The sequence below is a fragment of the Entelurus aequoreus genome, linkage group LG26 (genome assembly GCF_033978785.1).
Source record: "Entelurus aequoreus isolate RoL-2023_Sb linkage group LG26, RoL_Eaeq_v1.1, whole genome shotgun sequence".
Lineage (NCBI taxonomy): Eukaryota > Metazoa > Chordata > Actinopteri > Syngnathiformes > Syngnathidae > Entelurus > Entelurus aequoreus.
The window spans coordinates 8,383,175-8,398,831 of NC_084756.1; the positions used below are offsets into that span (position 1 = coordinate 8,383,175).

General features: G+C 39.1%; 1 protein-coding gene across 3 annotated transcripts in view; it reads right to left on the reverse strand.

The window, feature by feature from the left end:
- kif5ab (kinesin family member 5A, b) overlaps positions 1-15,657 on the reverse strand; it is a 362,881-nt gene that overhangs the window by 36,552 nt on the left and 310,672 nt on the right. For all 3 annotated transcript variants that reach the window (XM_062037662.1, XM_062037663.1, XM_062037664.1), the window contains 2 exons: positions 14,876-15,092; positions 547-772 (listed from right to left, as the gene is read on the reverse strand). In XM_062037662.1, coding sequence (XP_061893646.1) covers positions 547-772; positions 14,876-15,092 — 443 coding nt within the window. The remainder of the gene's footprint in view (positions 1-546; positions 773-14,875; positions 15,093-15,657) is intronic.

Here is a 15,657-nt window from a genome sequence, read left to right on the forward strand (position 1 = left end):
TAACTGTTAACAGCCACTATAGTCTTAGTACCGTAGTGTATTTGTTCATCCTATGGTCACATATGGAACGCAGGTTGTCTTACGTCAGCACCGGAAGTCGTAAAATCAGCTGTTCACCTGGCGGGTTTTTCCGTGGATGAATAGGGAAGTCCTTCTTTAGCTGCCGTCTTGTTTTATCATATATTGCTGCCTTTGCACCTGTCAATGTTTACTTTTGTATGCACACTAAATCAACAAAACATCCTGACTTTGGAGCAATGTTCACGGACTCTAGTATTTGCCTCTCTATTAGATGCAATGGTTTTCCATATTGGGACCATAATTTATGTCCTAACTTGTTCACCGGTCCTCAGATGGAAGGTAATTTTCCTTGTTGATGTCTCAAGAAGGGTAGAAACACAAGAACACACACACACACACACACACACACACACACACACACACACACACACACACACACACACACACACACACACACACACACACACACACACACACACACACACACACACACACAGACCATGCTGTGCATGTCTGGACACTCACAAGTTCTGAGCGTTGTTCTGATGGTCCAAGCGCTTGGCAGGCGGGTTCTGGTTGGTTTCAACAGCAGCGTGGTCACTTTCTGGTTCCGTAGCAGAGGCAGCAGCAGCAGCGAGTGGAGCCTGTGGGTGGTTGTGAGGAACATCCGGCAGGGCGACAGGGCGATGGCTGTGGCTTTGGATGAAGACGGCATGAGTGGGCGACTGGTGGCCAGGACGCACAGGCTTGGCTGTAGAAGACGGAACACATTGTGTGTATTTATTAGTGCTGTCTAAGCATTTTTTATAATCCCATTAATCACACTTTTACATTTTGAGTCATTTAATTGCTGGCATGATTTAAATCAACTTTTAAAAAAGACACAAATGCAATTCTACTGATTGAATGTCATACGATAATTATTTTTGTCCATGTTTTAGTTCCATGCACGTCATTGATTTGCCCAAAACGAGGTAACAGTTTCATCTCAAGTCCCGTCTGGGTTTATTTTAGAGTCCAATGTGTCACAGAGCACACCAGTCGGAGTCTTATTACTCATCTCCAGGGTCGTTTTTGTCATTTTTGCAGCTTAAAATGCCTGAGTTTGTGGCAGTTTTTTCAGAAAGTTGTGTCTAAAGTTATGCACTGCAAAAAGTCAGTGTTCAAAAACAAGAAAAAACAATACAAAAATTAGGGGTATTTAATTTGAACTAAGCAAAATTATCTGCCAATAGAACAAGAAAATTTGGCATGTCAAGACTTTCCAAAACAAGTCAAATTAGCTAACTTCAATGAACCCAAAAATACCTTAAAATAAGTATATTCATCAATGTCTTGTGCCTGCTGGGCTTGTCATCTTTTATTAACAATACAAATGTCACACTTCTCATTATTTCCTTGTGTTTTTTCTGTATACGCTGATTCCTGTACCCTCTCTCCTATGTTGACACTTCTTGTATTGAGCACTGAGCTACACATTTGCCTCACTTTAGGAGAACCACCTGCCTCTGATCAATAACCAGAAGGGTTTACTTGCCAGCTTCGCTTCTCAGACAAGGCTGCCTGCAAAAAGTCAGTGTTCAAAAACAGGAAAAAATAATAGAAAAATTAGGGATATTTTATTAGAACTAAGCAAAATTATCTGCCATTAGAACAAGAAAATTTGGCATGTCAAGACTTTCCAAAACAAGTAAAATTAGCTAACTTCAATGAACCCAAAAATACCTTAAAATAAGTATATTCTCACTAATAACAAGTGCACTTTTCTTGGTAGAAAAAAAAAGAGACCTTTTTGCTCAATATGTTGAAAAATATTCTTAAATTAAGTAAATGCAAGTGCCATTATCTTGACATAATGATATGCGCTCGGCATTACATTTCTTGAAACCAGCAAACTTATACTAAAAACAAATGTATTGTTCTTAATGGAAAGACAACAAGGCAACCGCTTGTTACTCTCGGGGTCTCCTAGCCGCTCAGGCAAATCATATTCTCTAAAAATGCATTTTTCCATCGATAACATGACATCATCGTGCCAAGTGCGTGCTCTTTCAGTCAATTAGTGCGCATATATACAGCCCGGGCCACGGCCAAATTTTTGTTTTATTGTAATTTTGAATAATTCATCTGAATGTGCATGAACTATTTCGGTTCAAAATTGTTAGAAATGTCACATGTTAAATGTTTAAATATTAACTGTCAGTTTACTGTACTGTGCCAACTGTACTACTATATGAGTACGTATTTTCTATTGTTTCATTGAAAATAAAACAGCAAAGTCCATTTGGCTGTCATCTGTTTTAATTATGAGACACAATTAGTGTCAAAATTATGATTATTTTTTTTTCATGCTTGAAGTTAGAAATTATTACTTTAAAAAAGTAGTTTTATACTTGTGAGTGTTGATGACACAGCTTTGCAACAGTTGATATTCTAGTTTCAAGCATATTTTACTCAATATAGGTCATCAAATCTCAGCAACAAGCTGTTATATCTTACTGAGATCATTTAGGACCAAAACACTTAAAACAAGTAAAACACTCTAACATAAAATCTGTTTAGTGAGAAGAACTATCTTATCAGACAGAAAATAAGAAAATATCACCCTTATTTGAGATAATTAATCTTACTTAGATTTCAGTTTTTTGCAGTGTGCTTATTTCAACATTGGAACAACTTGTAATGTTATGAATTTGTTTTTAATGCAATGATCATTTAAAATCCAGAGGTGATCGTGCATTTACTGCTGAGGCTCCAAAACTTTGGAACAATACGTCTCTTGCTATTCCCTCTTTAATGACTTTTAAATCACGTCTTAAAACATATTTTATACTCTTTGGCTTTTAAACCAGCATGAGAGTTGTGTGATTTTAGTCTATTTTATTTCATCTATCATCATGTATTTTATGTATTTATTATTTTATAGTTAAATGTTTTATATTACTCACTCTCCTAGTATGTATGTCTCAACCTCTGTGCAGCACTTTGTGAAACTTCTATTGTTTTTTTTTTTTGTGCTATATAAATAAAGTGGATTGGATTGGATTGGAACACACATACAGTATGGACAACCCTTGTCGAAGTCACACTCAGACGGTGCCATATACAGTCGCGATCAAAAGTTTACATACGCTACCGTTCAAAAGTTTGGGGTCACATGTAAATGTCCTTATTTTTGAAGGAAAAGCACTGTACTTTTCAATGAAGATAACTTTAAACTAGTCTTAACTTTAAAGAAATACACTTTATACATTGCTAATGTGGTAAATGACTATTCTAGCGGCAAATGTCTGCTTTTTGGTGCAATATCTACATAGGTGTATAGAGGCCCATTTCCAGCAACTATCACTCCAGTGTTCTAATGGTACAATGTGTTTGCTCATTGGCTCAGAAGGCTAATTGATGATTAGAAAACCCTTGTGCAATCATGTTCACACATCTGAAAACAGTTTAGCTCGTTACAGAAGCTACAAAACTGACCTTCCTTTGAGCAGATTGAGTTTCTGGAGCATCACATTTGTGGGGTCAATTAAACGCTCAAAATGGCCAGAAAAAGAGAACTTTCATCCGAAACTCGACAGTCTATTCTTGTTCTTAGAAATGAAGGCTATTCCACAAAATTGTTTGGGTGCCCCAAACTTTTGAACGGTAGTGTACACTTGTGAAGGACATAATGTCATGGCTGTCTTGAGTTTCCAATAATCTCTACAACTCTTATTTTTTGTGATAGAGTGATTGGAGCACATACTTGTTGGTCACAAAAAACATTCATGAAGTTTGGTTCTTTTATGAATTTATTATGGGTCTACTGAAAATGTGAGCAAATGTGCTGGGTCAAAAGTATACATACAGCAATGTTAATATTTGCTTACATGTCCCTTGGCAAGTTTCACTGCAATAAGGCGCTTTTGGTAGCCATCCACAAGCTTCTGGTTGAATTTTTGACCACTCCTCTTGACAAAATTGCTGCAGTTCAGCTAAATTTGTTGGCTTTCTGACATGGACTTGTTTCTTCAGCATTGTCCACACGTTTAAGTCAGGACTTTGGGAAGGCCATTCTAAAACCTTAATTCTAGCCTGATTTAGCCATTCATTTACCACTGTTGACGTGTGTTTGGGGTCATTGTCCTGTTGGAACACCCAACTGCGCCTAAGACCCAACCTCCGGGCTGAAGATTTTAGCTTGTCCTGAAGAATTTGGAAGTAATCCTCCTTTTCCATTGTCCCATTTACTCTGTGTAAAGCACTAGTTCCATTGGCAGCAAAACAGGCCCAGAGTATAATACTACCACCACCATGTTTGACGGTAGGCATGGTATTCCTGGGATTAAAGGCCTCACCTTTTGTCCTCCAAACATATTGCTGGGTATTGTGGCCAAACAACTCAATTTGTGTTTCATCTGACCACAGAACTTTCCTCCAGGAGGTCTTATCTTTGTCCATGTGATGTGTTTTGACCACGACTATAAATACAGTGCCATATTAAGTCAGTACATATTCAGTCAACTCTGACAAGCACCTGTTCTGCACACTGTGATTTATCTGTGTATAAAAGTGTGAACCAACTTCGGTGTCTTTCCTGTTGTGTTTTGTCTGCCGTCGGCAGGAATGATCTTTGCGCAATATCAAGTTTTTTTAAAGTTCCTCCATATGGCAGCCTGTTTGTCCAAATATTTCCCACCATCAGTTGTCTAGTTTTTAACTGTCACTTCACCCTTCTCTCAGAGTGGTCGTTGCTTCCTGTTGTGATATTACTCGTGTTTTGACCTCCCTCTCTTACTTTCTAAAAACTATATTTGTCTGCCACAACAATCCTTTACTAGTGGTTTTGGGAGGATGTTTTGACATGTGGGACGCCAGGCGCATTGGGCTGGTCCAATTCTGCCTTTGGTCACTGGTCACTTGGGCAGATTTGGACGTTGTTATGGCGGGGTGGCAGCTTACTGCGCTTTTCGTTCTCTCGGGATGCAAACGGACGACTCCGGACAGGACTTGCAGGTAGGAACATGATTTAATCTTGAAAAACTCAAAGAGGTACAAAAACAGAAAACAACCCATCGCACTTGAAGCTAAGTACTTAGCATGGGCTAGGAGGCAAGCAAAACTTACGTAACAGTAGCGTGAAGCAAACAAAGAAGCCAGGACGAGTGACCGGCAAAGGCAGGCTTAAATAATGTCTCTGATGAGCAACAGGTGAGCGTCCCGAACACAAGAGGCAGGTGAAAATAATAAGTAGCTATGGTAAACAAACTCAGAGGTGCACAAACAGGAACTAAAGGAGTCCAAAACTAACAGAAAACACAAAACATGATCCGGACCACGGACGTTTTCGATTCTGATTCCGGTTCCATTGATTCTGGTTCCTAATGATTATCGATTCCGATTTTTTTAAGAGGCAGAGTAAAAAATTTACTATTCTAAATGGGCTAGTTTCAAGTGGAATATATACATCAATAATTTGAACTTGAATATACAGTAAATGTTAGGTTTCTTTCCACAGGAGTACAATTTCACAAATGTTTCACTTGTTTTTTTAAAACCTCGTAAATCATTTACACAAATGCTGTTTTTTCAAGCGTTAGAGAAAAGGATGTTCTGATGAGGGTTTTACAATGCAGATTCCAATACCAATCATCCATGAGTGAAATTGTTATTGAAATACAGTCAGCTGCTAGCCGCCTCTGTGGCAGCTAATTCTTCAGGTTGACGGAATTGGGAACGAAAATATCAAAATAAATCAATCTTTAGTAATTACGATGATTCCGGGAGAATCAGAACGTGAGACCCGGTTCCTGAGCCTGGTACTGGATGCCGAACTTGATTCAGGAAGCCTCGCCCCTGAGGTGTAGCTCACTTCTGGCAAAGGTGTCTTTCCACAGGTTGACATACGGAAACTCTGTTTTGACTTTTACCTTCTCTTTTTTTGTCAAGTTTGATGTCTCACTAAACTATCCGATGTCCACTGGTTTTTTAAGATGGAAAAATACGCAAAGAAGATCTGTTTTATTCACTTCAATGAAAGACTGTGTTAATGATTTAACTCTGAAAAAAAATCACTGTATAGCAGCCAGATCTACATCGATGTGACATTAATGACACCCAGTGACCACTCCGAGTAAAGTACTATATATTAGGCTGGATATTTCATAAAATTTAAATTTTGTTTTTGGCTTCTTACCTTCATAAAAAAATCATCAATGAAAACAAAAAAAAAAAGAGTAATGGGGCGCGTAACGTCCATGCAAATTCCTGATCTTGTAACGGTGAAACGGTCATGTCTACAAGAAGTTTGGGATGTCACCGTGGTTGCTATTTTTTAATTGACATACGGAAACTCTGTTTAATCAATATGCACTAAACTCAACAAAAAACGCATTCACAAGGGAACTTAACCGCGAACGGAGTCTGAGAATTAGCCAATGAAACAAAATCTGCTGGTAGAATATCACCGTAGGTATCCACCATTCGACTGATGACGACGACGCCACAGACGAGCAGGCAGACTTGAATATTGTTCAACGCCCTTAACTTCTATTTAACGTTTACTGTTCCTAATCCAATGTTTTTCTGTTTTTCAATCAATAAAAATCAATTAATCCTCTAGAATGCAAACCTGTCGAGCACAGATCCGTGTAGTCGAATCTTTAGAATAAAAATCGATATATCCATTAATCATTACACTCCTATATTTTAGCATAGTTGCGATCAACAGTAACCTGTTTTGTTTAAATAAAATGTTCGTTGAGCGACCCCTTTAACGTCCTGGTAGATGCTATTTCTGAATTGATGTAAAATTTCTCAACACGGAACGAGTAAAACGAGGCCCACTTGTACATATCAGTACATGTACAGTCGCGATCAAAAGTTTACATACACTTGTAAAGAACATAATGTCATGGCTGTCTTGAGTTTCCAATCATTTCTACAACTCTTAATTTTTTTGTGATAGAGTGATTGGAGCACATACTTGTTGGTCACAAAAAACATTCATGAAGTTTGGTCCTTTTATGAATTTATTATGGGTCTACTGAAAATGTGAGCAAATCTGCTGGGTCAAAAGTATACATACAGCAATGTTAATATTTGCTTACATGTCCCTTGGCAAGTTGCACTGCAATAAGGCACTTTTGGTAGCCATCCACAAGCTTCTGGGAAGCTTCTGTCATGATGAGGACTATGGCGGGTTTGTTTTTCCGAGATGCAATAAAAGTTGGAGTGGACATGGCTTGAAGGTAAGGACATATTTATTTTTTACTATAACAAAAACAACAAACTAAAGGCGCGCACAAGGTGGAGATACAAACTTGACTATGAAACAAAAACTTGCACGTGGGCAAAAAACTAAGGACATGAACAAAAGTCGCTAACTGTGGCATGAATACAAAAAACTTACTTGACAAGGCATGAAGTGCACAGAGGTGAACAGAGTGATGTCGCCAGGCCAACTGCCTGGCAACAATGGCCTTAAATACTGGTGACATGATTAGTGAAAACGTGAGACAGGTGCGTGACATGAGGATGTGAAACAGGTGCGTGACAAGACAGGTGAAAACTAATGGGTGACCATGGAAACCAAACCAAACAAGGAAGTGCAACCAGGAACTAAAAAAAGAGCCCAAAACCCAAGCAAAACAAAAACATGATTAACACAGACATGACAGCTTCTGGTTGAACTTTCCTCCAGAAGGTCTTATCTTTGTCCATGTGATGTCAGATGAAACAAAAATTGAGCTGAGTTGGGTGTTCCAACAGGACAATGACCCCAAACACACGTCAAAAGTGGTACATGAATGGCTAAATCAGGCTGGAATTAAGGTTTGAGAATGGCCTTCCCAAAGTCTTGACTTAAATGTGTGGACAATGCTGAAGAAACAAGTCCATGTCAGAAAACCAACACATTTAGCTGAACTGCACCAATTTTGTCAAGACGAGTGGTCAACAATTCAACCAGAAGCTTGTGGATGGCTACCAAAAGTGCCTTATTGCAGTGAAACTTGCCAAGGGACATGTAAGCAAATATTAACATTGCTGTATGTATACTTTTGACCCAGCACATTTGCTCACATTTTCAGTAGACCCATAATAAATTCATAAAAGAACCAAACTTCATGAATGTTTTTTGTGACCAACAAGTATGTGCTCCAATCACTCTATCACAAACAAATAAGAGTTGTAAAAATGATTGGAAACTCAAGACAGCCATGACATTATGTTCTTTACAAGTGTATGTAAACTTTTGACCACGACTGTAGGTGTACCCAATGTTGTGGCCAGTGAGTGTACAGTAGTTTGCTTCTGCTCATCGTTATTCAAATTGCGGACTGTCCTAACAAAATGCGGTTGCACTTTTCAAAACTTGAATGAGTTGGCCATATTGTAAGACCTTCTTCATGATGATAACTTATTTTGGAGGAAAAAAAACTATGTGACTGATAAAACCTGATACTGAAAGGTAGAGCAATAAACTATTTCTCCCCTATTTTGCAATCTTCATGGTATTCATACAGTAGGTAAGGTTGTATGTTTGCCTCATTCCTGTGAGAATCCTGCATGTGACTGAAGCATTAGGGCCTAATGCTTCAGTCACATGCAGGATTCTCATCTCCCTAATGCAGTGTTTTTCAACCTTTTTTGAGCCAAGGCGCATTTTTTTCATTGAAAAAATCCGGAGGCACACCACCAGCAGAAATCTTTAAAAAACGAAACTCAGTTGACAGTAAAAAGTCGTTGTCGCAATTGTTGGATATGACTTTAAACCATAACCAAGCATGCATCAATATAGCTCTTGTCTCAAAGTAGGTGTACTGTCACCACCTGTCACATCACACCCTGACTTATTTTGACTTGTTTGCTGTTTTCCCGTGTAGTGTTTTAGTTCTTGTCTAGCGCTCCTATTTTGGTGGTTTTTCCTGTTGCAGTTTCATGTCTTCCTTTGAGCGCTATTCCCCGCACCTGCTTTGTTTTACCAATCAAGAATTTTTAAGTTGTTGCTATCTTTTTTTGTGTGGACATTGTTGTCATGTCATGTACGGATGCACTTTGTGGACGCCATCACGGTTCCACACGCTGTGAGTTTTTGCTGTTGTTCATAATTCTGTTTTTGTTTACTTTGTAGCCAGTTCAGTTTTAGTTTGGTTCTGCATAGCCTTCCCTAAGCTTCAATGCCTTTTCTTAGCGGCACTCACCTTTTGCTTAGTTTTGGTTTAACCCTTGTGTAATGTTCATATTGTTGTTACTCAGCCAGCGTTTGTGGGTCTGATGGACCCGTTGCATTTTGTGGCTTTTAATGCCTCACAATCAAACACTTTTATGTTCAAATACTGAACAGATGTTTACCTTATCCCAATAAACATCTGTTCAGTGTTATAACATAGAAGTGTTTGATTGTAAGGCATTTGGTGTTTCTGCACCTGCGGTTCCCACACAAGGTTGCAACATTGTTTGTCAACACTGTCTGCTCTCATTTTCTCGCACATTTGACCCTCTGATGTTCTGTATACCTACACTCTGTCCTCCTCCTGTCTAGGCCTGCTGTGTGTGTGTGTGTGTGTGTGTCAATTTGTGTGTGTCATCAATGTCCACACTTCTATCGGACATCTTATATGTAATAGAAATGTGTAGGGGGGTGTATGGTGTGTGGTCATTAAATATGTATTCTGATATATGTTCTTCACAGAAAATGAGCCAAAGTCAGTGGGTCTCAGTTTGAAAAATTAATTAATTGTATTATTTTTCTTTGAATAAAAAATGAAAACGGGTCCCACAGACCCGAACACCACACAAGGGTTAAGCATTAGACACCTTTTTACCTGCACACTGCCTCCCGCTGTCGCCTGCATATTGTGATCACGACAAACCATTGTCGTCTCACACGACGTGTTCCCGACATCTACAAAGCAATTAGCTACCGGCTGCCACCTACTGATATGGAAGAGTATTACACGGTTACTCTGCCGAGCTCTAGACAGCACAGACACTCAACAACAACACACCATTTGCATACTATAATTACTGGTTTGCAAAGAATATTTTTAACCCAAATAGGTGAAACTGCATAATCTCCCACGGCACACCAGACTGTATCTCATGGCACAGTGGTTGAAAAACCCTGCCCAAATGATTAGGGAGTGGGTATATCCAGGACTAACTGCAGTGTGCTCAAACAACCACCAGGTAGCATTTGTCAGCAGATGATACTGTATCATCTCTTATCAGGTCTTCTCAGGTGGACAGTGCATTCTACACACAGTCTTCACTCACCTAGCCGGACTCAGGGTAAAAATCAACCGGAATATGTGCTCAAACCATGTGAGAGGAAATGAGTAGAGCAGACTGGAGCACACATTTTAGTGAGGGGAAGGAGGTGAAAGAAGGGCAGAGACACGACGGGAGGGTTGCGCCATGTGAGACGTTCTCACGCTGCAACGCCAGGGCAATTATCACATATGTAGGTGATGAAACACACAGACAGCCTGCTCAAAGTTAGTAGCTACATGTTCTAAATTGTGTCTTTGATACAGTGTTTTTCAACCACTGTGCCGCCGTGAGATACAGTCTGGTGTGCCGTGGGAGATTATCTAATTTTACCTATTTGGGTTAAAAATATTTTTTGCAAACCAGTTATTATAGTCTGCAAATGATGTGTTGTTGTTGAGTGTCGGTGCTGTCTAGAGCTCGGCAGAGTAACCGTGTAATACTCTTCCATGTCAGTAGGTGGCAGCCGGTAGCTAATTGCTTTGTAGATGTCGGAAACAGCGGGAAGCAGGGTGCAGGTAAAAAGGTATCTAGTGCTTAAACCTAAAATTAAAAAAAAGGTGAGTGCCCCTAAGAAAAGGCATTGAAGCTTAGGGAAGGCTATGCAGGGCCAAGCTAAAATGACTGGCTACAAAGTAAACAAAAACAGAATGCTGGACGACAGCAAAGACTTACTGTGGAGCAAAGACAGCGTCCACAATGTACATCCGAACATGACATGACAATCAACAATGTCCCCACAAAGAAGGATAAAAACAACTTAAATATTCTTGATGGCTAAAACAAAGTAGATGCGGGAAATGGCGCTCAAAGGAAGACATGAAACTGCTACAGAAAAATACCAAAAAAAGAGAAAAAGCCACCAAAATAGGAGCGCAAGACAAGAACTAAAACACTACACACAGGAAAACAGCAAAAAAGTCAAAATAAGTCACAGCGTGATGTGACAGGTCCTGAGAGTACACCTACTTTGAGACAAGAGCTATGTCGATGCATGCTTGGTTATGGTTTAAAGTCATATCCAACAATTGCGACAACGACTTTTTACTGTCAACTGAGTTTCGTGTTTTAATGATTTCTGCTGGTGGTGTGCCTCCGGATTTTTTCAACACAGAAAGTGCGCCTAGGCTCAATAAAAGTTCAAAAACTCTGCTTTAATAAAACCTACATGACCAACATGTAGGTCACCTGTCTGCATCCTTCTTTAAAGAGTTCTGGATAAATGAATTAGAGTGCTATGCTATTGTACATAACTCTGATATGAACTAACGTCCGAAGACTTTTAGCAGCATAAAATATGTGGTGTTTAGATTTTGTATTAGGGGCAAGAAAGGTGGTGCCCCACCAGGAGAAAAGCAAACAGCTCCCAGCAGGCACAAGACATTAAAACCATAGGCGCCGATCTACATTTCTGCCAGTGGGTGCTCGGTGTGTGTGTGTATTAGTGTTGTCCCCATACCAACATTTTGTTACCGGTACAGGTACCAAAAATATTTCGGTACTTTTCGGTAATTTTATAAATAAAGGGCACCACAATAAATTTTATTATTGACTTTATTTTAACAAAAACATCTTAGGGTACATTAAACATATGATTATTATTGCAATTTTGTCCTTAAATAAAATAGTGAACATACTAGACAACTTGTCTTTTAGTAGTAAGTAAACAAACAAAGACTCCTAATTAGTCTGCTGACGTATGCAGTAACATACTGTGTCATTTATCTACCTATTATTTTGTCAACATTACTAAGGACAAGTGGTAGAACATGAATTATTAATCTACTTGTTCATTTACTGTTAATATCTGCTTACTTTCTCTTTTAACATGTTCTATCTACACTTCTGTTAAAATGTAATAAACACTTATTCTTCTGTTGTTTGATACTTTACATTAGTGTTGGATGATACCACAGATTTGGGAATCAATCCGATACCAAGTAGTTACAGGATCATACATTGGTCATATTCAAAGTCCTCATGTGTCCAGGGACATATTTCCTGAGTTTATAAACATAAAATAAATTTTTTAAAAACGAAAGAAGATTTTGTGATGTTAAAAAATATCGATGTAATCATAGTAGTATCGACTAGATATGCTATTGTACGTGGTATCATTACAGTGGATGTTAGGTGTAGATCCACCAATGGTGTTTGTTTATATTGTAGCGTCCCGGAAGAGTTGGTGCTGCAGGGAATTCTGAGAATTTGTTCTGTAGTGTTTATGTTGTGTTGCGGTGCAAATATTCTTCCAAAATGTGTTTGTCATTGTTGTTTAGTGTGGTTTCACTATATGGCACATGTTTATGACAGTGTTGGCATTGTTCATACTGCCACCCTTAGTGTGACATGTATGGCTGTTGAGTAAGTATGCGCTTCATTCGTTCATGTGCAGTGTGTTCAAGGTCGAGATGGCTGTGTCATTAGTTCATTAACGGGCACAACAACATCTTGGTTATGCTTTGATAATTATATGCTGTATGATTAATGATTAGTCTATCATGCAAAACGGACCAAACTCGCCACAAACTTAACGTCGGCAAGATTGATCTTCCAAAAATTACTTGAAAGATTGAAAGTTGCCATCAATCACACTTGCCTATGAATAAAAAAAAATATTTGAAAGATTGAAAGTTGCCATCAATCACACTTGCCTATGAATAAAAAAAATTACTTGAAAGATTGAAAGTTGCCATCAATCCAACTTGCCTATGATTAAAACAACGTTGAGAACTTGTTGAATTAGGTCCTGACATTGAGCAATTCCAACCTAACGTTGAAACAACATGCTTTTTGACAACGTTAAATCAATGTTGGGTTCTGACGTTGATTTGACCATTGCATTTTGGTCATTTCCCAAATAACAATGTGGATCCAACGTTAGACATCAACGTTCAAATTACAAATACAACTATTTTGCAACCTTGTTCAGAAGTCAGTTTTAAAGGACATGCATGTATAATTCATGTTGCATCAATGTCGTGTGCCTGCTGGGCTTGTCATTTTTTATTAACAATACAAATGTCACACTTCTCATTATTTCCTTGTGTTTTGTCTGTATACGCTGATTTCTGTACCCTCTCTCCTATGTTGACACTTCTTGTATTGAGCACTGAGCTACACATTTGCCTCACTTTAGGAGAACCACCTGCCTCTGATCAATAACCAGAAGGGTTTACTTGCCAGCTTCGCTTCTCAGACAAGGCTGCCTGCAAAAAGTCAGTGTTCAAAAACAGGAAAAAATAATAGAAAAATTAGGGATATTTTATTAGAACTAAGCAAAATTATCTGCCAATAGAACAAGAAAATTGGGCTTGTCAAGACTTTCCAAAACAAGTAAAATTAGCTAACTTCCATGAACCCCAAAATACCTTAAAATAAGTATATTCTCACTAGTAACAAGTGCACTTTTCTTGGTAGAAAAAAAAAAGAGACCTTTTTGGTCAATATGTTGAAAAATATTCTTAAATGAAGTAAATGCTAGTGCCATTATCTTGACATAATGATATGCGCTCGGCATTACATTTCTTGAAACCAGCAAACTTATACTAAAAACTAATTTATTGTTCTTAATGGAAAGGCAACAAGGCAACCGCTTGTTACTCTCGGGGTCTCCTAGCCGCTCAGGCAAATCATATTGTCTAAAAATGCATTTTTCCATCAATAACATGACATCATAGCACCAAGTGCGTGCTCTTTCAGTCAATTAGTGCGCATATACACAAAAGGTGAGTACCCCTAAGAAAAGGCATTGAAGCTTAGGGAAGGCTATGCAGAACAAAACTAAAACTGAACTGGCTACAAAGTAAACAAAAACAGAATGCTGGACGACAGCAAAGACTTACTGTGGAGCAAAGACGGCGTCCACAATGTACATCCGAACATGACATGACAATCAACAATGTCCCAGAAAGAAGGATAAAAACAACTGAAATATTCTTGATGGCTAAAACAAAGTAGATGCGGGAAATATCGCTCAAACGGAGACATGAAACTGCTACGGGAAAATACCAAAAAAAGAAAAAAAGCCACCAAAATAGGAGCGCAAGACAAGAACTAAAACACTACACACAGGAAAACAGAAAAAAACTCAAAATAAGTCAGGGTTGTGATGTGACAGGTGGAGACAGTACACCTACTTTGAGACAAGAGATATAGTGATGCATGCTTGATTATGGTTTAAAGTCATATCCAACAATTGCGACTGAGTTTCGTTTTTTTAATGATTTCTGCTGGTGGTGTGCCTCTGGATTTTTTTAACGCCAAAAAATGTGCCTTGGCTCAAAAAAGGTTGAAAAACACTGGATTATATGACCGAAATAAACTCATTTCCAAACACTCATTTTTACGGTGTTGCGACTTCTATTTTATTTTGTAGTAGTAGCGACTTCCTCCCGGTCAACTTCCTTTGTTTTTACTTTATTGAAGTGCGCATGCAAGTGACGTCGAGGCCACATCGGGGCCTGTTATACTGGAGTCTGATACAAATCACGTTTCACTTAGTCACTAATAGTCAGTTGGAAAAAAATCGGATCTAAAATACATCCGATTTTGGGCCACTTTGGTCTGCAGTGTAAACATAGCCAACATAGTTACTGACCTATGTGTGCAGCGTAAGGGCGACGAAAGGGATTTTGCACGCGCATCACGTCTTTGATGCGCTCCACCTCCCGCTGGTAGTGGTGTCGATCCTTCATGGCTCCCTCTTTGGCTTCCTTCAGCGCCCCCTCCAGCGCTTTGACACGCTCAGCTGTAGACCGAAGACGTTTCTCCAGTTTGGGAAGCTCACAGCGCAGGTCTGAATTGTCACGTACCAGCTGCACACAAATATTCATACTTTCACTGGCTAGTTTGCACCAATACTTATACAAACTCCTCCAGTTATTACAAAGTCTGCCCTGGTTTGGCCGTATGATCGTCTCCCCCCCGGCACAGCACGAGTACATACTGAAGCAGAATTAACAGTGACCTGGAACAGAAACAAGTGAACTGGAACATTTATGTCAGCCAGAGCCAAGTAGATGCAGCAGAGTGGAACCACTGACAAAACTGACTTGATGGCCTAACTGCCTCTAGCATGGAGGAAATAAAACTCAGGTACTGCAAATGGAGACTGGATGGGTTTCTAATAGGCGTGGCCACCATTCGTTGTTGGATCAGTGATGTTCTTCAGGGTTCGTACACCTTTTCCATGGCCAAATTCAAGCACTTTTTAAAGACTTTCAAGATCAATTTTCCAGTTTCTCCAATACCCTTCAAAAGGCGAAAACCAGTGTGAATCGATCCTTAGCCTTGTTGATTGAGGTCACCAAATGCTGTCTGTAGGAAAAATACGGAAAATCTGCTAAAACCTAAGCCTAACATTGAACCAGCAGTTATCAT